The sequence below is a fragment of the Phacochoerus africanus genome, chromosome 15 (assembly GCF_016906955.1).
Source record: "Phacochoerus africanus isolate WHEZ1 chromosome 15, ROS_Pafr_v1, whole genome shotgun sequence".
Classification (NCBI taxonomy): Eukaryota; Metazoa; Chordata; class Mammalia; order Artiodactyla; family Suidae; genus Phacochoerus; species Phacochoerus africanus.
Window position 1 is genome coordinate 7,170,532 of NC_062558.1, and position 24,011 is coordinate 7,194,542.

The 24,011-nt window shown below is 45.9% G+C and overlaps 1 protein-coding gene across 2 annotated transcripts in view; it reads right to left on the reverse strand.

Moving 5' to 3' along the window:
• The window catches only part of PEBP4 (phosphatidylethanolamine binding protein 4), a 205,543-nt gene that overhangs the window by 85,982 nt on the left and 95,550 nt on the right, over positions 1–24,011 (reverse strand). For both annotated transcript variants that reach the window (XM_047761763.1, XM_047761762.1), the window contains exon 4: positions 10,422–10,520. In XM_047761763.1, the coding sequence (XP_047617719.1) occupies positions 10,422–10,520 (99 nt within the window). The remainder of the gene's footprint in view (positions 1–10,421; positions 10,521–24,011) is intronic.

The following is a 24,011-nucleotide window of genomic DNA, read 5'->3' on the forward strand; positions in this document are numbered from 1 at the left end:
TCAGTGTTTTAATCTGTTGTCTCAGACCATCTGCTTATTGAATGGTCATGGAATGTTGATATAGAATTGATATTACACTCAGCAACCTAAATTCAGGAATCCACATTTTTTCCTTTCCTGTTTCTGGAAGTGACTCTGTGATCATAAATCTCAGCTCTCTCTGGACCTTAAAGATGTAATTCTTCTAGAAGTCTTAACTCCTATAAAGCACCTAAGTGCAGATTATAGAAAAGCTTCTGAGGAACAGGGGCCAGAGCAAGAAATGGTCCATCAAGGCCTGAATCACATAGAAGGTTTGAGACACCACATGCATCTCAGCAGGAGTCCCATGGGAGCTGGTGGGACAGGCAGGGCCAGAGCCCCAAGGCCTTTAATAAATACACCGACTAGATAGGAAATATGTTCTGAGATACTGAGGAATCACCGGGTAGAGAAGTAACATGACTGTATTTTAATTTTAGAAAAATCACCCCATGAGGGACAGACAGATATTTTTGTAGGGGATGAGACTGTTGGAGGGGGATTAGTTAGAAGACTTTTGCAATAACCATCTAGGGAGAGGTTATAAAGGCCTTAACTAACTCAGCCATCTTGGCTTTTAATTCTATGTTTGTGATTCTTTTTCCTACTCCATTCAAATGTCTGAGCTTTTAATTATTCTGTTCTCTTCCTGGAATGCTGTCTCTTATATCCTTTGACTTTTCCAGGCCTGTTTGTAATTTAAGGCCCAGCACAACTCCTGTCCCCACTGTGAAGTCATAACAATGTGATGTCACCCTATCCAGCCACCTATGCACCTGATCAGCCACCATGCATCCACGCATCCACCCATCCATCCCTTCCTTCACTCTTTCATTCATTCATTTCTTCATGCCTTCATTCACTGACTTATTCAACATGGACCAAAGGCCTTCTAAGTCCTGGACACTGCACTAAGTGCTGAGGATATGACACAATTCTCCCTCCAGGAACTCATGGACTAAAAGGGAAAAAAAGACTCTAATCATAAACCCACATGACAAGGAGGCTAACAGACGTTTAACTGAGTGCGGTAGGAGCCCAGGGCAGGACTGACTAACTCTGTCTGGGGACGTCAGAGCAAGCCTTTCAGTGGAGGTGACATTTGAGCTGAGCCTTGAAGGAGGTGTAGTTGCCTCACTGCAAAGGGGAGAGTGATCTGAACCGTCACAGCTATTTGAGTCTAAAGGTCCCGGTTAGACTTGATGCTAACTGTGAGTTCTACCCTCTGCTTCCTGTATGTTAGCCCTGTCTTTCCAACTGGGGAGCAAGAAAAGCATACTTTTTTTTTTGTCTTTTTAGGGTCACCTGTGGCATATGGAGGAGGTTCCCAGGCTAGGGGTGGAATGGGAGCTGTAGCCCGCTGGCCTATGCCACAGTCACAGCAATGCCAGATCTGAGCCTTGTCTGCAACCTACACCACAGCTCACGGCAATGCTGGATCCTTAACCCACTGAGTGAGGCCAGGGATCAAACCCGTGTCCTCATGGATACTAGTCAGATTCATTTACACCAAGCCATGACGGGAACTCCAGAAAAAACACTTTTTAAATTCACTGACATTTATTCATCAAATTATGTATGTATCTATCTATCAAGCTATCTATCATCTGCCTGTCTTATTATTTTTTAATAGCCATAGTCTTGGACACAGTGCAGTTCAACTGTTGGTTCCCGCACATCTCTATTAAGTCCTATGCCTGTGATGGTTTTTTTCTCTTAAGGTTTTTTAAGTAGTAACCATGTAGGCAGCTCATTCTCCTGCCAGGCCCTGTCCTACCTCTTGGGAGAGACATATGCTCCTTTCTGCCAAAGGCTCAACTTTCTAAGCTTCCTAGGGGAGGATTTAGGGTGATAGCAGATGGAAGGGGTAGAGAACTGGCAAATAGGTAGCACCTACTAAGTGCCAGGTGGTGGGTAATTTACTCATAGGGTCCTTACCATATTTCTGTGAGTTCAATGCTAGTGTCTCCCCCCCCCCTTTTTTTAATAATACTTTTTTGCATATATGCCTATGTGGCTTGTGATATTCTTTTTTTTTTTTTTTTTTTTTTTGCCTAGTGTCTTCTACAGCTGAGGGAACAGACTCAGGGAGGTGAATACTTTGCTCACAGTGAGTCAGAGAAGCTGCCCAGTGTCAAGGTCATGCTGCGGTGGAAGTGTGCATGGCCAAGGATGGAGGTTAAGGGTAGAGGGCCAGGAAGCTCACAGCAGCATGTCTTAGCAGCCACAGCTGGCCTGACATATGCTGTCACAGGAACCGGGCCTGGCTAGCGGGGCTGGACTCCACCTAAACTAAGGAGATGAATATGATTATGCACGCAGGCTCTGGGTTCAAATCCCAGTCAGTCACTTGCCAGGGGGGAGATCTTGGACAGTCGCTTAGCCCTTCAGGCATTAATCTTCTTGTTGTGGTTCCCTTCCTCTTTGGGCTTTTGTGAGGATGAAATGAGAAATTCACGAAGGCAAAGTGCCCAGCACGACACCCCAAGTGTGCAAATGTTTTATCTTTTATCTTTCTTCCTCTTCCCTCTTCCTTCTTTAATTATTATTGTTGTTACCATGTTATGAGGATATAAGCTCTAAGAAGAGTCATTCTACCCAGGAGGGGAAGCAGGGCAGGCAGAAACACTGTAGATGCCAGTGGGGCACATCTTAGGTCAACTGCTCTACCTTCTACACAGGGTGATGTTCCTCCGTCACCTGTGAATAAGCACCCCAAGTGCTTAGTACTCCCTCCTCTGTGGAGTAGGAGCTCAGTTCTTCGGCAGCTCAAATTCTTAGAAAGTTCTTTCTTACACGGAGCCAAAACTGACTTCCATGTAAATTTCCCCCACTGGTTCTAATTCTCCCCAGCAGGACACAGCAGGATCTCCTCTGTTTTCCAATTTGATTTGTTCAAATTTTAAGGGAAGACTTTAAAGACTCTCGAAAGTCAGTTCTCATGGCTTCCCTTAGCTGTTCAGCAGGAGAACCATCTCTGCTCCCCTGCTGGGGTTTCTACAGAGCCTCACCCTTCTGGCTGCTTTGCTCGTGCTGCTCAGCACTTTTCTTAAAATACTGTGGCCAGAACAGAAGACAGTATTCCAGGTGCAGTATAGGATGCACGCCAATAGGACCTGTGTCCTACACTGGGATGGAGATAAAAGTCTGTGTCAAATATGCTGCCACGGGCCCTCTTTGTCTCTGCCTCAGTGCACGTGCTTGGGTGCGGGGCTGGGATGCTGTGGATGGTGCAGAGCCCAGGTTCCTTGGGTCAGGGCGGGTGGGGTGGGGCGGAGCAGGGTGTGTGGGGGCTGTTGGTCTCAGTCTCAGCCACTTCACAGCTTTGCCCACCAAGGGGAGCCAGGAGCGCCACCCTCTGTCCCTGTCAGAGGTGAGTTCAGGATTGGGTGAACAAGACTGTGCTGTTTCCTTCGGTGCATCTGTGGCTGTGTATGCACGAGTGAGGGGTGTGTATGTGTGAGAGAGAGAGAGACAGAGAGAAAGGGAGAGAGAGAGTGAGTTTTCTGCCTGATCCAGGAATTCTCCTGGATGGCAGAACTGGTTTCCATAACGACTTTCTGATATAAACATATTTGATAAAAATAAGTTAACAGCAGAGCTGTGGTGGAGCACAGATTCTCAGAGTGCAGAGAGAGAGAGAGAGAGAGAAGGCGAGCGCTCTTCAAAGAACAGCATTTCCCTATTTTTTCTCACCTCTCCCGGTCAGCCTCTTTATACACACTTTCCATAAACCACCTAAAAAGCTTTGTTTCCCGTATTCCTGTATATCCTGCCCCCCTCCCGCCTGTGCACGTTATATTCTCATTCTCTCTCTCTCTCTCCCTCCCTTTCTCCTTAGTTACCTGAAGCACTACAGTATGTATGGGATAATATGATAAATTCATTTCCAATTCACTGCATTATCCCTTGAATATTTTAATGACTCATTGAATGGAGTAAAAAAAGCTATTTCAAATGAACAATTATGCTGCATTAGTCTAAGGGCTGATTATATTTAAACAGTGCTCACATGGATAACAGGACACAGCGACCTCGGCATCCGAGAGCTAATTTGGCTCTTATCTCCAAATAATTTTACACCGCAAATTACCATGAAAACCTAAAGGGCTTTAAAAACATTCATCAAAAGATAATATTCTGCTTTGTAGCCATGTTTTATTTAAATTGTTTTGAACGGGAGCGAAGGCATCTATGTGGTGGGACAATGACAGCCAAGTGGGGACAGTGAGCGGCAAGGAAATTGTGAGGGGTGCTGGGTTATGTTAAAATGAAAGCAGAGGGGGTTGGGATGAAGTGTAGCCCTGCCCGTGGGAAGCACCCCGTAGGCCTGGCTGGTGCTTGCAGCCCAGCCCCGAGAGTGGGCTGTGATCCAGTGGTCACAGGGCAGTTCCCTGATGTTGAACGGCGGGGCGGGGCAGACACCCCCCCCCCCGCTCCCCCAACTACTGCTGCCACCAAAGTAAGTCAGGGTCAGGCCAGGTCCTCCCAGCCAGATGTGGATCCATCTAGACTTGAGAGGCCAAAGTGCTCTTACCACTGGGTTTGCGTATTGGGGCATTGCCTGGAATTCTTATTTTGCAAAACGTTGAGTCCAACAGCCTAAGGGAAGTCACGAAATCCTAAGTGGTTCCTGTGGTTAAATCTTGAAGGAGGGGGTGGAGGGAGAGAGAGACAGTCACACTGATTGAGGTTCTACTCTTCTGTGTCATGAGACCTAAACTCATTGAACACTGGGAAATAGATGTATTATCACACCCATTGTAAGGAGAAGACACTGAAGATCCGAGATTCCCAACTGGAAGTGGCAGAGCCTGGATCCTCCCCCAGTTCATCTGACCCCACAGGGTGGCTCTTTCCCCCTCCCTTCAGAGTGGCCATGTACATGTCTGGTTTATAACCAGGGCCCTGCTGCACTGTCCCCATCACCAAATGCTCCTTAGGGTTCCTCCGTCCAAATCTACATGCTCGTAGGGACCGTAAGTCATGTCTTCCAGGTGTTTATTACTTGAAATGGACGCTCACAGGGCAGGGCAAAGAATGCAAGGACGAGCATACAAATATCAGCAGCAAAACTAAAACTTCAGGTCTAAATTAAAAAATTAATGAATCCTATTTCCTCGGTTTGACCTTTTCATCTGAACTTGTGGTCGGGATAAAGATCGCTTATTCTTCTTTTGTTTATTATCATTCGCTTACTTCTGAGTGTAGAGAGAGTCAGATTATATAATTACATATATATTTAAGTTGTTATAGGATCTGCTAGATTGATTAGGAACAAGGATAAATTTGCTGCTTTATATAGTACCTTTCTCTAGGGAGGCTTTTCCTCTTGGCATATGTGATTTCCCCTTTCCTGCCTCAATCCTGAAGTGCAAGGATTTGTGTCAGGTTCACAGACAAGAAGCCACCATTTCAGAGAGATCAAGTAACTTGCCTGAGATCTCTCAGTGGCGGGACCAGTAATTCCAACACGAGTCCTGACACGTGCTAACCACATAGCTGGGAAGTGAGGGGCTATGATCCCAGTCCTGTTTATTGGATTTGCCATTTATCTCATTCACCAAACACACTTAGAGGTCCTCTAAAAAAAAAAAAAAACAAAAACAAAACAAAACAAAAAACCTCACCTCTCATTATGGACAAATCCAACTCTATAGAAAAGTAGACAGAGTAATGAAGCCTTAAGGTCCTTTTCATGCAGCCCAGAATTGCCTGCACTTACAGCTGCCAAAGGTTGAGGGCACTGAAGGAAAGGGGAACACGAACTTGCCATTTCTTTTTCTTTCTTAAAACAAAAAAGATATTCAGGACAAATTTTAGAATCATTGACGGTTTCTAGGAAGATTTTCTTTTTTGGAAGAAAAAAGGTACTCCTTTTTGTCTCCTTAATTGTTCTTAGCATTCTTTGTCACCAATCATGATATTCTTTGTGGAAAGTATTAATATACTACTTTCCTGTGTTCAATATTCCCATTAACAATAAAAAAATCTAATGAAAATGTCTGCACGAAAAGCCCTGAGCACTAATTTCAGAGACAAATCGAAGATGAACACCAATAAGCGTTTATTCTGAAATGAATGATGCAAACTAATTGATATCTTAATTAGGCTTTAGCACAAAGATTATTAATTACATTGAATCAGAACTGAAATCATCTTAAAAGAAAAGCTGAGGATGTGGCACAAAAGACGTTATGTGTCAACGCTCTGTTCAAAATTGCTTTCATTCAATGAGAGATTTTCAAAGAGGGGGCCCAGAAGGAAAGCACGCTTGACGTATCAGTCCCTGCCTGCGATGGTCTGGCCAGGTTTGGGGACTAAAGTCCGGTCCTGTTCCTGAGTGAACGGGAACCCACAGGTATAGGGAGAAATCCCACCCAGGCACTGCAGCCTTCTTCCTCTCCTTGGAGAGCAGAAGCCTTTAGAGGCAGGAACGCCCCCTATTTTATTTGTGTTTGTAACCCCAGTGCCAGTAGAGCCTCTAACTTTGAGCAATCATGACAACCTCACGGTGGTTATATAGAACTTACTCTGTGTCCTGGGTCCTCTTCTAAGGATTTAAGAAAACTCGTTTAAACATCACCACAACTGTGTGAGGTAGAGACAACTGGTATCCCCACTTTACAAGTGAGCAAACTGAGACACACATCGAGCAACTCCCCCACCCCCCCACCCCAAGACACAAAACACTGGTGGGGAGTTCCCATCGTGGCGCAGCGGTTAACGAATCCGACTAGGAACCATGAGGTTACGGGTTCAGTCCCTGCCCTTGCTCAGTGGGTTAACGATCCGGCGTTGCCGTGAGCTGTGGTGTAGGTTGCAGACGCGGCTCGGATCCCGAGTTGCTGTGGCTCTGGCGTAGGCCGGTGGCTACAGCTCCGATTCAACCCCTAGCCTGGGAACCTCCATATGCCGCGGGAGCGGCCCAAGAAATAGCAACAACAACAACAAAAAAGACAAAAGACAAAAAACAAAACAAAAAAAAACACTGGTGGATTTAGATTGGAACCACAATAGCCTAGCTCCAGATTCCTTGCCCTGAAACACTACGTCATAGCAAAAAATGGTCAATCTACACTTGTTGAAATAAATGAACAAAGGTACCATGAATGCCTGGTTCCTCCTGGTGGATCTCACTCTAGTTCCTACTTTTTTAAGGACTAGAGCTTTGGAGTTCCCTTTGTGGCTCAGCAGTAAAGAACCCGACTGGTATCCATGAGGACTAGGGTTCGATCCTGGCCTTGCTTAGTGGGTTAAGGATCTGGCGTTGCCATGAGCTGTGGTGTAGGTCACAGATGTGGCCTGGATCCCACGTTGCTCTGGCTGTGGTGTAGGCCAGCAACTGCAGCTCTGATTGGACCCCTAGCCTGGGAACGTTCATATACTGCAGGTGTGGCCCTTAAAAAAAAAAAAAAAAAAAGGAATAGAGCTTTATCCTACTCTATTCTAGACCCCAGCCTCTCTTTGGGGGGCTGCAGACATTTTATGTATTCCTAAGAAATGCCTGATGTTCTGTTTCAGACAGTCCAAAAACTGTCCCTACAGAGGGGCTTCCACTGGCGTGGCCCAGCTCACCACCCAATAACAATACCAGCCGAGATTCACCAAGTTTGCTTCTGGGCCCACTGCAGGGCCATTGATATTCTCTATCTGCAGTGACTTTAAGGCCTCCCTTATTGCTGAGGCCACTTCCTGCTAAGGGTTACGCTAATACATGAGATTTACTTTCATTCACCAAGACAGCATTCCCTGGGGAGGTTTCCTGGAAGCATCCAGCCATAACAGCTAAGCAGAAACAGAGCCCAGGGATGACGGGGAACCGCAGAGATTATAGTTTCCATTTACCCAAATGGCACTGTGACATGCCTCTCACCACAGCGGACTTGAACCGACTACATAGGATGGCCGTTTGAAGCTGGGAGGCCTGGATCGAAGACCCAACCTCTTGAGTGACTGCAAGGATCAAAAGGAACTTTCAGAAGTGCCACAGAGAGGTGATGTTAACAACGACCCAGCCATTCGGACACCAAACTCAGTTCTCCCAGCTGCTAAACTCCTGAGGGCACATGCCATGCCTTGTCCCCTTCAGACTGACCCAAGCGGTGCCCAGGAATCTGCATTTTAACAAGCTTGCCAGCTGACTTCGAACGTGCTTTGATGCTGGAGACCAACTCAGCTAACACCAACACAAAGGAAGTGCTCTGGGTTTGGTCAGAGCCCTCTCTTCCTTTGGCTGAGGTCCACAGCCTGAGACCTACCCAGGCCTGGTTTCTATACTGGCTGTGCAGCTGGCGGAACACGGGGGCTGGCGGGCAGGCTGAGTGAGGTAGCTGAGAAGAGCCGCTGCTTCCTGCTGGACCCCTGCAGCAGGGCACTGGGGTGAAAACACGACTGAAACCCAAGCCTCCTCCGGCCTGAGCGGGCACCCGGGCAGGTGGCCCTGGTAAGCTCGGCAGCTTAGCGACCCCGCCAGCTAGCTGCCACCTGCCACCTGCCACCTGCTCTGCTTCAAAGTGGGGCTGCTGAGACCGAGTTCATGTCTGTGCCACAAGGCTCATGCTGGGAAGCTGTCCTATCCTTTATTGGGGTGAGGGTGGCGGTGGGGGGAGACCGCAGGCTTGGAAGAGAGGCAGCCTCACAGCCCCAAGGCCTCCTCCACTCTGAAATGAGTCCATCCACCACAGTGTCTGAAGTCTGGCCTCAGAATTTCCTGAGAGAAAACCTTCTTCCAAGCAGCCCTGTTCAGGGCGGACTGTAAATATGAGACCAGAGCAGTCCTTGCCTTGAAAGCTCCCCTCTCATGGCCGCTGGAGAGTCCTGAGTGTCGAAAGCGGCTCCGCTCTGTGTTATCTTCCTTTCGGTGCCCTCATAGTGTGGGTCGCCCTCAGCTCTTCCCTTCTGCATATTTACAGGGCTTCCAAGGCTCTTCACCAGGCCAAGAGGGGTGCCTGGCCAGGGAAGCCCTGCCCCCGATTCCCCTCAGCAGCCCGGCTCAGGCCCCGTCCCAGGAGCTGCCCTGGAGGGATGCCTCTGAATGGGCTGTCCCCTGGGCATCCTGTGAAGGGCCTGTGGTCACTGTCAGGGGGGTTGGTTCCCAGGGTAACTCCCCCACTATGTTTCACCTCTGGTGGTCGTAAGAGCCCCACCTGGCCCAGGAGCGTCAATAGCTAGTTCAGACCCATACCCCTTCCTCTGCCCCATAGCTCTAGGAGGAAAAACGGAAACGCCTTATATCTGTAGTGTGCTCTGTGTTTTGCCAACTCTGCCTTTTCATGGGATGATCACAACAACCACGTAGGGAGGGCCTCATCTTAGGGATGAAGATGAAACGCCAGGAGGGATTCCATGACTTGATGGAGACCATTGAGTTGGGAACCAGCCAAACCTGGATCCACACTTAGTCTTCCCAGGTCTGGGTTCCTACTATCTTACTGAGTCAGTGCTTTGCACAAGCAATACGCAAAGGCCATCCATGCCATCCATACCCCAACACGCCCTCCCACCCCACCCCCACTCCGCTCGCTTCTAGACATAGATGCATGGATGCCTGACACTGGTGTGGATTTTCCCAAAGTGCACTGCCAGGTGCCCGTGAACAAAAGATTCAATCAAGTGAGATGGAAAATAAATGCATGTTATATAACACATACTAGGACATTAAAAGCTCTAAAAAGCCCTTCGGTAAGCAAAGGGATTAATACAGTTTAACCCAGAGTCTCCAAAACACGTCTGGCAACAGAGCCTTTTTGTTTTTTTGGTTTTTTTCACCTAATGCCCATTAACAAGTCACCATATTTGTGTTCCTCAGAACTACCGTGGAAAGACAGAGCCAGGCTCCTTCATAATTATGGTTGACAACGAAAGGACAAAAATGAGGGGAGCCCACTTATTTCTATATGACTTCTCCAGGCCCCTCGGCCCAGGAGGGGGTGTCCTACAAGAGTGCCCTGGCCAGTCCTGCCACCTGGACTGCACAGACTTACCTGGTGTTCCCCAAATCCAGGCCCTTGGCAGTGGTTCGCTGGAGGCAATTGCCACACTTTTAGAAAACCTGTGATTGAGTCACTGAATCACTGTAACTTAAAATTGGCCGTGGTGGGAGTCTTTACACTACAGAAATCTGCAAACACTACAAATCCAGGCTTTCTCCCTATTTATCATGGAAACCTTTTACCTGTGTATCACTGATCCTGGGACATATTCTGGAATTATTAGAAAACATGGGTGAGGCTGTGACGGCTGGGTGCTTGGGCAGGGTGGGGAGGGGGGGAACCTGACACAGATGCTTACTCATCAGAGTCCCTGAACCTCCTGAATGAGAGCCGAGAACCGCAAGGAACAATAATCTTTCAACCACAATCCCCAAGGAATCAGAAAGCGCCTTCTGGCCTGCTTACCTTGATATCTGTCACCAGCCAATGTCTCCAGAACTGAGCTTTGGGAGAGGACCTGCTGGGGGCATCTGGATCCACCATCACCAGGATATAGGTTGCACCCTGTAACACATTCACCAGAAAGAAGTGTAGCATCAGGGCCAGAGTTTGGATAGGAAATCTACAAGATACAGACTCTCCTTTTATGTCAATTCCAGCTGAGAGTGGCTGACCAACCCCTATGGCTTCCTATTCCGTTCATCCTTGTTCTCATGACATTCCTCTTGGGTCACATGTTTATTCTCAGAGAAACAAAGTCTGTGAAGTAGGCAGCTTAATAGCTTGGCTTTCCTTTTATGAAGAAGGATAAATCAAACCACCATATTTACTCAGCACCTGGAAGTCCCTAACATCATGCCAGGTGCTGTGAAAGAAACAAAGAGTTTAAAACAGGGCTCTGCTCTCCAAAAGCTCACAGTGTAGTTGGAGTGACATGTCCATTAGTTCTGCAAATACAGGAGCTAAGGCTTACCCTGTGTCAGGAACTGCGTCAACTGCAAGGAGGACTCAGATTCACTTGGCCCTTCAACAAGAATTTACCAAACATCTACTCTGTGCCAGAAATGGTTCCAGGTGCTAGGAATCCAACAGAGAACAAGATGGTATGGCCCATACTTTCAGGAAGCCTTTATTCTAGGTAAAGACACATGTTAAAAAAGAAAAACAAAAAACCCAAACATCAACAATAAAAAAATAAGGAAATGCCAACCTGTGATCAGTGCTATGATTAAAAGAAAATCAGGTAGGGTTGAAGGGAGTAAGCATTCTGAGAGGGGGGAACAACCACTACAAAGGCTTTCGAGTAGGAACAAGAGAGGGTTTGAGGAACAGAAAGAGCGCCATGTGGCCGGAGGCAAGCACGTCCAGGGAGTGGACACGCAGGGTTGGAGAGGTGGGTGGAGACCACAGAACGCTTTGCAGACCTGGGTGAGGATAGGGTTTTATTTTAAGAGTCACTGGAGGGTTTTTTAGCCAGGAGCATGATATGCTCTGATTTAAGTTTTGAAGACTGTCTTGGTGCCTAGGTGGAGAGTATATGGTCGGCGGGAGGGAAGAGAGGAGGCAGCAAGCCAGTCAGGAGGCTATTGCAGTAGCAAAAAGAATAATGATGGCATTTTGGACCAGAATGGTAGCGATGGACAGACAAACCAGTAGATGGACTGGGGAAGTGTTTCTAGGTAGCATCAGTGGATTGGACAGTAAGGCGGGGAGGAAGGGTAGGGAAAGAGAAACCAGGGATGACTCTGGGGTTTTTGGCTTGAGTGACTGGGTAAATGGTGCCATGGGGAAGACTTGGAGAGGAGAATGCCTGAGGGGGATATTGAGAGCTCTGTTTCAGATATGTTACATTTGAAATGCCATTTTTTTTTTTTTTTAGGGCCTCATGTGCAGCACATGGAGGTTCCCAAGCTAAGGGTCAAATCGGAGCTACAGCTGCCAACCTACACCACAGCCACAGCAATGCCAGATTGAGCCACATCTGTGACCTGCACCACGGTTCACAGCAACGCTGGATCCTTGACCCACTGAGCAAGGCCAGGGATCGAACCTGCAACCTCATGGTTCCTAGTTGGATCCGTTTCCACAGCGCCACGACGGGAACTCCTGAAATGCCTCTTAAAGTATATGTCAGAGACTGGGGTTTGGAGGAGAGATCAGGACTGCATATATAACTTTTGGAATCACTGTCTCCCAAGGACCCAAGATAGTCCCTAATCCATAGATTAATGAGATTATTCATGGAGGGATTCGATTTGGGGAAGAAAAGAGGTCTCATGCGTGAACTCTAGAACATACTAACATGGAGAGGCGAGGGGGAAACTTGGCAAAGGAGACTGTAACCACGGAGATAGGGGAGCCTCCTAAAAGGTGGGTATCATGAAAACCGAGACAGGAAGTGTGTGGAGGAGGTCAGCTGTGTCGAATGCTGCTGAAAGGTAGCACAAGACGAGGACACGGATATGACAATGGAATTTGACAACCTGCAGATCCCTGTATCTTGGCAAGACCGGTGTAGTGAGGTATAAAGGGCTGAGGTTTGATTGGAATAGGTGGAGACGAGATGTGAGATGATGAACTGAAAGAAGTTATCAAAGATGATTTTTAAAAAACAAAGAAATTACAGTGTGAAGGACAGCCGAGAAGGAAGAACAGAGGGATTTATTTCTTTTTAAGTTTTTAAGGAGATGGAGGATAATCAAGCATGTCTGCAGGTCAACAGAAGAGATCCAGCAGCAAAGGAAGCACAGATGTCAGAAAGAAGAGGGTTCGTTGCAGAGCCAGGACTCTGGGAGGGTGAGAAGGGACAGGATCCAGAACGAAAGTGGAGGGCCTGGCCTTTGTAGGGGCACAGGATACAGGTCCGGGTGCAAGGGCATTGGAAGGTGTGCTGGTGAGGAATGAGGAAACTGACTTCTGATTACTTCTATTTTCTCAGTGAATTTGAGGCAAGGTCATCAGGGGAAGAGGGACTATAGGAAGTGTGGGGACAGAGAAGGTGTGAAATAGTCATTTGGGGAAGCAAGAAATTGAGTATTCCCTGGGTTTGTAGGAAGGTTACTGGGTAATATCACATTCTGCGGTTGGGTTCTTTTTAACCATTCACATGCAGATGTGGAATAAGTGGGTCGTAGTTGGGTTTGGCTTCAATACGGACACACTTGCGAGTATAACAGAGGAGAAGGAAGTGAGAGGGTAAGAAGTGAGAAGCTAAATAAGGAGCGACCCGGGCTTCCTCTTGCTCTGGAGGGAGCGACAGCCATAGACCTAACTGTAGTGCATTATGTGCAGTGGCAGAGTAGAGGTGGGTTTATCAGATACGACGGGAGCACAGAGGATGGAGTCTACACCCTCCACCTCAGGAATCCAGGAGGGCTGCATGGAGTTGTTTCTTGAGCTTAATCTTGAAGGATGAGCAGGTAAGGGGTCCGGTAAAGGACTCTACAGGCAAAGGGAAGGGTCCGGGCAGAGGCATGGAGGGTCTGGGGAAGGGCAAGGATCTTGGTGTGCTGGAACACAGGGCATCTAGAAAGGAACGGGGGGTGATGGAGCTGAAAGGTTACTGGGACCAGATGATAAAAAACCTTACATGTCCTAAAGTTTTTAGAATTCGTTTACACTGAAGTTGTTTGAACAGATAGCTGACACAATTAAAAGTGTGCTCTGGGAAAGCACATGGTGAAGATGAGGGAAAGACTAAAAGCAGTGCAAAAAAAATCACTAGGACACTCTGAAAAGAGATCACCAGGGCTCGGAAATTCAAGCAGTAATCAAGACAGAGAGAAAGGAGGAGCATTTCTGTCATAGAATCAACAGCATGAGGTGACTCCATAGGGTGAGTGAGGGAGAGGGAGGGGTCCAGAAGGACTCCAAGATTCCATCTTGGGCAACTAGGTGGATGATGGTACCATGAACAGTAGGAGCAGACAAGGTGGGAGAAAGTGAGCTTGGTGTTGAAACATTTAGGCAGAGATGCACCTTAAATGGAGCCATGAGGCTGGAACTCTCCCAAGACTTGGCATGTGGGTAGTGGGCTCAGCGATGGATGAGATTACTGGGGAGAACATACAGTGTGAGAGCAGAACAGCTAGAGTGGAGCTCAGGAACTGAGGCAGGTGGTGAGGGGAGACACTGAGGGGAAGGGAGTTAGGGGAGGACCGGGGAAGCAGTGTATCATAGAAGCCAAGAGGAAAAAAGGGTTCAAGGAAGGAGTGCGGATGGCGTCAGGGAAACAGAGTCATCGAGGGAGAGCACTACAAAGCAGCACTGGCTTTTACAACTGGGGGACCACTGGCAACTTTCCAGAGACAGATAGTTTAGAGGCAAAAATATTCTTTGTTGGAGTTCCCTGGTAGCATAGCAGTTAAGGATCCAGCATTGTCACTGCTGTGGTTCAGGTCACTGTTGCGGTGTGGGTTTGGTCCCTGGCCTGGGAACTTCTGCATGCTGTGGGCACGCCCCCCCCCCCAAAAAAATTGTTGAATGTTAAAATCCAAAAGAAGTGACTCACATATTAGATGTTATGGGAAATTTAGTGAGAGAATTTGAAGATAAAGCCCAAGGAAATCACCAAGAACTCAGAAGAAAAGGATAAAGAGATAAAAATATTAGGGGAAAAGTAGGATCATATCCCAAGGAGCGTGTGTGTGTGTGTGGTCCCAATAGAATCCTACAGAGAAAAAACTGATACATCCAAGAATTGGTTCTAGCCAAAGCAACAAGAAAATAAAAAGAAACAAAGTGTAAATACTGTAAAAGAAGAAAAAAATCCATCTATACTCTTTCTGTCTTTTAATTAATTGTTTTGCAAATGACAAGATTGGTTACAGGAGAAATCCAAAAGAAGCAGTTTGGAAACTAGACTAATAATCAGTAAGGTGGTTACAAAACGCACACAAAATCAGTACTTTCCTAAAGACTAAGAGTTGTCAGAAAGTATACTTTGAAAATCTCACTTACAATTGTAATAAAAATATAAAAACATCTAGGAATAAAACTGATAAAAAAAATCCAAGACTAAATAAGAAACCAAACATTACCGACATACAAAAAAGGAAAACTTGAATAGATGGAGAGAAACATACTATGCTTTTACGTTAAGACAATCATTTGCAAATATGTCAATACATAATTAATTAGTTAATTCAGCACAATTCCAATTCCAATAAAAAATCTTTAATAGATACTTTGAGGGATTCATGGAAGGATCTTAAGGCTCAGAATAAAAGCAAAAGGTGGAGGAGGAGGGGAAATAGTCAAGGCAATACTGAGTGATAAAGAAATAGGGGATGGTACTGATTTTGTAGATTTTAAAATATATGTAAAGTTAGGAGTTCCCATCGTGGCTCAGTGCAAAATGAATCTGACTAGTATCCATGAGGACACAGGTTTGATCCCTGGCTCGCTCAGTGGGTTAAGGATCTGGCATTGCCTTGAGCTGTGGTGTAGGTTGCAGATGCAGCTCGGATCCTGTGTGGCTGTGGCTGTGGCGTAGGCCAGCGGCTACAGCTCTGATTTGACCTGTAGCCTGGGAACCTCCACCTGCCGCAGGTGCGGCCCTAAAAAAGAAGAAAAAAAATGTGTGTGTGTGTGTAGATATATATATGGTAAAGTTAACTACTTAGAGCAATGTGGTATTGATTAAGGAATAAACAAGGAAACAAAATGGAAAACTTAGAGAGAAACCTGTATTCTTCATAAAGATGTATTTAATACATGATCAAGTTATGGTAAAGCTATTTCCAATCAGTGGGGAAGAATAGTCTACTTTACAAATGCTATTGACACAACGGACTCACCATGTGGAAAAAATGAACTTCAGTCTCTATTTCTTTCATACCCAAAACCTTCCAGATTTGAATGAATGTGAAAAATGAAAAAAAAAATCTTTAAAAATTGATTTAATCAAAGAATAGTAAATTCATATAATGGAATATTCTGTTAGAGTTAGATCTTTCTTTATATTTTAATATGGAAAATATCCACAATATACTAATAAGTGAAATAAGTTGCAGAATAGTGTGTGTGATATCATTTGAAATGTGCAGGAAAACTACATACCTAACTACATATATATTTATAGATATACTTGTATATGCATAGAGAATGTCTGGAAAAGTATGCACCAAACTGTTAACAGTGAATGACATGAAGGAAAAGACTGATATATTTAACTAGATATAAGTTTGAAACTTTTATATGACAAAAAAAGTGAAATAAAATCCAAAGACAATAAGCTGGGAGAACATAGCCACAACATGTATGATAAAAGTTTAAGTTCCTTAATATATAAAGCACTCTTTTTTTTTTTTTTTTTTGTCTTCTGTCTTTTTAGGCTCACACCCGCGGCACATGGAGGCTCCCAGGCGAGGGGTCTAATTGGAGCTGTAGCCACCAGCTTACAACAGAGCCACAGCAACGCTGGATCCGAGCTATGTCTGCAACCCACACCACAGCTCACGGCAACACCGGATCCCCAACCCACTGAGCAAGGCCAGGGATTGAACCCACAACCTCATGGTTCCTAGTCGGATGCGTTTCCGCTGCACCACGATGGGAACTCCTATAAAGCACTCTTTAAATCGATGAGAAAAAGAGTAATAACCCAGTGGAAAAATAGATAAGAAATACAAATCATCAACAAACACATGAAGAAATTATAAAATAAAATCCCATTTTTGCCTATAAAACTGACATATAATATTTTCATGTTTGTGCTGCAATGCCAGCTCCGCAGGGCTAGGGATCAAACCAGCAATGCCAGAGATAAACCAGATCATTAACCCACTGCACCACAGTGGGAACTCCTACTCCCAGAGTTTTAAAGGCATGCAGAAATAATGGGTAGGTTGTAAAATCTTATGTAACACACCATCTCACTGACTTGGTTAACCAGAAGAGAAGACAACCAAAAACATATATTTCCATTCACATATATACTCCTCAGTGGAAAGAGGACCAGGAAAATAGGAACTGACATGTTGACTGATTATCTCTAAGTGATGGGATAATTATGAACCATTTTCTTCTTTATGCTTTTCTGTGTTTTCCAAAGTTTCTGCAATAAAATGCATTGCTTTTATGCCTAGAGAAAAAGATTTGTACTTTGAAAAAAAAATGCCACTGTAAGCAATCCCAGAACCCTCATTTTTCTCCTGGTTAAACAACGCCCAGGGGAATTCTAGCCGGTAGCCTCCTCTTCCTTCCCACCCCCTTGTCCTGCCCTTCCCCACCCCCACCGGCAGCTTTCCTACACTGGTGACTTCTTCTTTACCTGGTGAAGCTGGAGACTGGTCTTTGTTGACGAGCCCCTGTTGCATGGCGCTCCCTGAGGCAGTTACATCCTGAAGTTTAACCTAGAGCTCCTCCTTGCTAAGGCAACCCCATAGCAGACCTCCTCAAAAACTCAGCAGGAAAGAGCAGCCTTCCGTGGCAATGGTCTTGTACCTTCTCTCTCAGTGCAATCTGGGAGGTGGTTCCCAGCCCTTTCAAAGACCCTAATTGCCAACAGAAGCTCCCTAGCAAATATTTGGCAGAGGTGAGAGTGGCATTCACCAGATAAATTTGCAAACAGCCTTTTCAAGAACTTGGCTCTGAGCCAGACTCCTTGAAGTCTGACCCAGGCTCTCACCTGCTCTGCAGGTCCTTGGAGCAGACAGGATGGCAGAGGAGGGTGGTGGTAAAGGAGATGAGCCAGTCCCCTGTCATGCACACTGATGTCTGACCACGGCGGCCCAGCCTCTAACACAGCCAAGAGAGAGGGACGTGCAGTCAACACGGTCACCAAAGGATTCATCTCCAGGGAGTTTCGTACTTGCCACACATCTTCTTGCCTGAGATGGAGACTGTTTTCTACCTCTTTGGGGGTATCACACAGACCAGGCAAATGCCAGGGATGCACTGGGTACCCACGAATACACTGCACTGCGGGCTGGGCATCTTAGCTAAGTCTTTCTCCCCTCTGGGCACTGAGGGCACTGAGCTAGATATTTCCTTTCCTTCAGGTTCTAACGGCCATTCAGTGGATTCTGGGGTGTCTGGATATAATGTGAACTAATCCTGCTTTTAAGATCCAGCAGTCCCACTTTGGGGTATTTATCCAAAAGAACTGAAATAAGGGACTGGAAGAGCTATCTTCACTCCCTTGTTCATGACAGCATAATTCGCTGTAGCCAGGATGTGGAAACAGCCCTAAATATCTATCGGTATATGAAGGGATAAAGACGATGTAGTTTATATACACAGTGGAATATTACTCAGCCTCAAAAAAGGAGGAAATCCTGTGGTTGACGACAACATGAATGAACCATGAGGGCATTATGCTACTGCATTAAGCCAGTCACAGAAGGACAAATGCTACATGGTTCAACTTGTAGGAGGCATCCAAAATAGTCAAACTCATAGAGGGCAAAGAAGTAGAGAGCAGAATGGTGGTTGCCAGGGGCAGGGGGAGGGGGGAAAGGGGGAATTGCTATTAAATAGGTATAAAGTATGAATCACATAAGATGAATAAGTTCTAGGGATCTGCTATACAACTTGGTGCCTGTAGTTAATGACACTGTGTTGTACACTTTAAAATCTGTTAAGAGGGTCAATCTCATGTTCCTATCACAGAAATTTTTTAAAATTTAATTAAAAAAGAAGGTAATCCTGCTTGAAGAAAGCAGGATGGAATCCATGCCCTTGTCAAGCATTCTGCAAACCCCAGACCTCGACAGTGTGATCTGCTGGCAAGGCTGTGGGGAGGCTTGCATTTTGAGAATACAAAAATGGGGCAATTTACCCTTTGACTCAGCAATCCCATTTCTGTAACTTTTCCCCCTAAAAATATCTGCACATTTATGAAGTGACTCATAAAAAAGGTATTCATTTCAGCCATGTTTGTAAGAGCAGAAGCTGGGAATAACTCAAGTGTCCATCAGTTGGGGATTGGTTCATAAACATTGATACCTACCCCCCATGGAATACTTCATAGCTGCGAAAAACAATGAAGATCTCTCCGATCTGATCTGACAGCTCTCCAAGATAAATGAGTGAAAAAAAGCAGGGTGCAGAACAGTATATCTAGCACCTTACTTTTACATAAGAAAGAAAAATATACGCTATTTCTTCACATTGGTTTGTATTTGCATAAACAAACTCCAGAAAGATACTTAAAAAAAAAAAAAAAAGATGTAGGTGGCAGTGGTGCTGTGGGTGGATGGGACAGAGGTGGGATGGAAATCTCTCCTACGTGCCTCTTCTTTCATTTCGATTTTTGAGCCATGTGAATATATTACCTGCTAAAAATAAACTGAAATTATAGAAGAAAGTGAAATGTATAGTAATCACATAGTATTATCTTAGAGATGCTGGTCTCTAGTCTTTCTCTAGCTGGCTAAGAGGTAAAGAGGGATGGCTTTGTCCTCTGAGGTAGGGAGAGCTTGGGGAATCCTCATCACACTTTGGGGGGACAGTGGGGTAAGGGAAACTGCTGAAACAGGGCCCTGGGCTCTGCAGCGCAGGGCGTGAGCAAGGTACGAGAAGCCATGTCAGTAGATCCTGGTACACTGACACGATGATGACAACACAGAGGGATAAGTAGATCTGGGCTTGTCCAGGTGACGTTTTTTACACAGCTATATTGAAATTTAATTTCCATACCACAAACTTCACCCCTTTATAGCGTACATTTCAACAATTTTTAGTCAATTAACAGAGTTGTGCAACCATCACGATAATCTAAATTTAGAAAATTTTCATCAGCCCCAAAAGAATCCTTGTGCCATTTGCAATCATTTCCTGTTACTTCTCCCAGCTTCAGCCAACCACTAATCTACTTTCTGTCTCTATAATCTCCTTTTTGCCTAACCTGACCATTTCATATAATGGAGTCACAGAATATGTGGTCTACGCTTCTCAGTGATAACTTTTCAGAGTAAACTGAAGCCCTTATGACACAATCTTCCAGGTCTGCCTCAGAGCCTACAAGCCCTAAGTGCATTCACACCCCACCTCTCCCCCCGACTGTTTGTCTTGTTTCCTGTAACAGCTTCCTAACTGATTTCTTCATATCTGTTTTGATCCCCTAATCAACTTTTCACCCTGATTCAGAACATCTTTTCAAAACACAAGTAAGGTCAATTGAAAAGATATATGCACCCCTATATTCAAAGCAGCACTATTCACAATAGCCAAGACATGAAAGCGACCTAAATGTCCATCCATAGATAAAGGGATGAAGAGGTGGTATATACATACAATGGAATACTACTCAGCCATAAAAAAGAATGGAATAATGTCATTTGCAACAACATAGGTGGACCTAAGTGACAACATAGATTATTATACTAAGTGAAGTAAACCAAAGACAAATACCATATATCACTTATATGTCCAATCTTTAAAAATGATGCAAATGAACTTATTTATGAAGCAGAAATAAACCCACAGATAGAGAAAATAAACTTATGATTACCAAAGGGGAGGGGGGGAGGAATAAATTAGGAGGTTGGATTAACATATACACACTACTATATATAAAATAGATAATCAACAAGGACCTACTGAATACCACAGGGAACTACACTTAGTATTTTGCAACAGCCTATAAGGGAAAAGAATCTGAAAAAGTTTTATAAAATTGAATCACTTTGCTGTGATCACCTAAAACTAACACAATATTGTAAATCAGCTATATTTTAACCAAAACCAAACACACACAAGTAAGGTTGTATAATCCTCCCGCTACAAGGCCTTGAATAATCTGGCCCCTTCCTACTGTTCCTTGTCATCGTGTACACGTGCCCCTTACTCCTTACTCTACTCTCATGTGCCTTTTTGTTCTATCCCATGGTCTTTGTATTACATTTCCTCACTTCACCCTATCCCCTTGAATCTAGTGAACTCCTGTTCATACTTCAGAACTCAGTTCAGGGTGACCTCTCCATAGAAGCGTCCCCTGACCCTTGTTGCAGGTTAAGTTTCCTTTGTTAACCATGCTCACATTTCTTTCCCTCAGACACCAATCTCAGTTGATAGTTAAATATACGTGCATTGGCATAGGTTTTGATTTGTGTCTGTGTTCTCCACAAGACTAGAAAGACTAGAACCTTCTTGAAAGCGGGATTTGTGTCTATTTCTGCTCACAACTATACCCCCATAAATTAGTGTCTGGCATGTAGAAGACACTCAATAAATATTTTTGAATGAGTAGATGAAACAAATTACCGCCAGGCCCAGGTGGTTCCACTGTTGACTTGTTCATCCATCCATCCATTCATTCCACAAGCATTGACTGCCCTCTCACTAAGCACCATGAGAGGGGCTGAGGGTAAGATATGAGAGAAATGTGGCCTTTGCCTTTGAGGAGGTGGTAGTGTGATGGGGAGCTGGATACACATGCAAAGAATCCAAGCACCTTTCGGGATCCAACCAGGCACAAGGTTAACACTGCAGAAATGACCCTGAGGTGATTAGCTCTGCCAGGGGGTGACCAAATAAGGCCGCACAGAGGACGTTGCCTGGGATGAGCTGGGTCGTGATGAATAGAAATTTGCCCAGGAGGGAAGGCCATGCCAGGCAATGGGAACAGCAAGTACAAAGACATGAGATATGAAAGGGAGCAACAAGTTGTTCTGTGTCTGGAGCATGGAGTCCCCAAGGCTGAGGGACAGAGAGCTGGAGGGGCAGCAGAGGAGGCCAGCAGAGTGATGGATATGTCAGGGAGGTTTCTAAGTGGGGGTGTGGGGATGACATGGTCAGAGATGGGTTAAAGAGAGAGAGCTCCGCTGGTGGTGGGGTGAGGGGTGGATCCAGGTGGACAGAGTGGCATCCATTGGGGGCTTTTAGGCTGATGTGGTGAGGGATGGGTCAGCACAGCACAAGAATGGTCCTTAGAGGCAGGCAGCATGCTACACCCTCTGAAACGTAGAAATGCCCGGTCAGAGGGGCCCTCCTGATGTGCGGGTGTGCTCTGGAACCTCCGTGGCCCCCTCTAGCCACCCTGCCACTGACGGAGTCTGTGTGCCCTGCCTTTCCTACAGAGGAGGACTGAAAAGCAGTCTTTGGAAGGAGTATGACAAGATTTCAGTAGACAGTTCTAAGTCCTAGAAGTGCTGAGAAGCTGGGGCTTCTATTAATCATGTCTTTTATTTTCTGATATTTTGATGTCTGGGGTCTTGCTGTCCCTGGAGAGGCTGCCAGTTCCCAGAGAGCGCAAACACTTCCAGAGAGCAGGCCCTACAGGCGCAAAACCTACCAATCCGGAGCCATCACCTACAGTCCCCTACACCACCTCTTTTATTTATTTATTTATTTATTTATTTATTTATTTATTTATTTATTTATTTTTGGCCTTTTTGCCATTTCTTGGGCCGCTCCCAGGGCATATGGAGGTTCCCGGGCTAGGGGTCTAATCGGAGCTGTAGCCACCGGCCCACGCCAGAGCCACAGCAACACGGGATCTGAGCCACAACTGCAACCTACACCACAGCTCACAGCAACGCTGGATCCTTAACACACTGAGCAAGGCCAGGGATTGAACCTGCCACCTCACGGTTCCTAGTCGGATTTGTTAACCACTGAGCCACGATGGGAACTCCTACACCATCTCTTTTATTGGCCTGAGCCACTCTTCTTTACTGACTCACTTAGGGGTCAGGTTCCAAACAACCAGGGGCAGCTCCCATGGTCCAGAACCCATCAGAACTATTCCATCTAGCCAATCCCAATCAGGTCTCCCCTGCTTATTGTCCCTTGCCAATGTTCCCACCCTCCCCCCCCCCACACACACACAAAAATCACAATAAAGATTCTTATCCAAGCTTTCTCCTCACTCCTTCTGCCTCTGGTGCCTCCCCATGTGGCCCCACATGGTGTGCTGTGACTCCTGTCTTTAGGGATCTGGGAGTATAGACTTCTTCCTTCATGACCATCATTTCTGCCAGCGTGTCTTATCATATCTAATGAAAACAAATCCCAGGTACACTTCAGAACAAGCCCCTTGACTCCTTATGACTCTGATATCCATCAAGCCCATGTGGAGACTGCAGGAACCTGGGGGGTATCTAGCGTTGCATTTCTCTCATGTTCTGATGTGACTATGTCTGTGGCTTGTTGCCTACAGCACTTGTCCTAGAACGAAGAACTGAGCTAATGCCCTGATAAGGTTCACTGTCAAGGTGAGTGGAGAGCCATGCTCTCCAAAGCAGTAGTTCTCAGCCCTGCCTGAATAGTAGAATCACTAAAGGAGTTTTCAAAGCTACCAAGGCTGGACCCTTGACTTGAGGGGTCTGGAGCGGGGACCAGGCATTGGTGTCGAAGTGAAAGTTTCCCAGGTAACACGAACGTAAAGTTACAACTCTACGAGCTGGTTCCCCCAGGTCCTTGACCAAATCTGCCACTGACTAAAACCCAGGCATCCTTCCTCTGCTTCGTGTGCTTTCAGGGAAGACTGTGTGCCCTCTGCAAAAAGAGGACAGACTCCCCCCAACCTTGGCCAGGATCCCTTGTGTCTGGGGACCTGAAGACCAAGGGGCTTGAGCACTGAATCAAGAAGCTGAAGTCACAAACACAAGTCACCCTTCTCTCCCACTATTCATTACAAGGTTGGTTGGAATACAAATTTAGCCTATGGTGGGCTGGTTGTGTTTGAACCTCCCCCACAAAGTTCTGTATGGGAAATCTAGTTAAGAGCCTTCTTCCTGGGGGAGGTTGAGTGTAACAGCTGTTCCTCACCAGGGCTGATGGTCTCGCCAGGATGCAGTCCGGGTGTTGCCCCTTGAGCCTAATGCCTTTCATCCCTGAGGACTGACTCACATTTCAGGCTGGCATCCAGAACAGCCTTTCTCTCCATAACTGCTGACAAAAACTGCCCACTTCCTGGGCTACATGGACAGGGGCACCTCAACCCGGAAGACGGGGCTCATGCCATTACAGATTCACTGTGGGGTAGCTATCCTTCTTCCTTGCCTTCCTCTGCCACAGAGGCTGGAGGGCTACAACACGGGGTCTCCCAGCTTCTCTGCACCAAGGGGAGGCCATATTCTGGCCAAGGAGATTTGAAGGAAAGTCCCA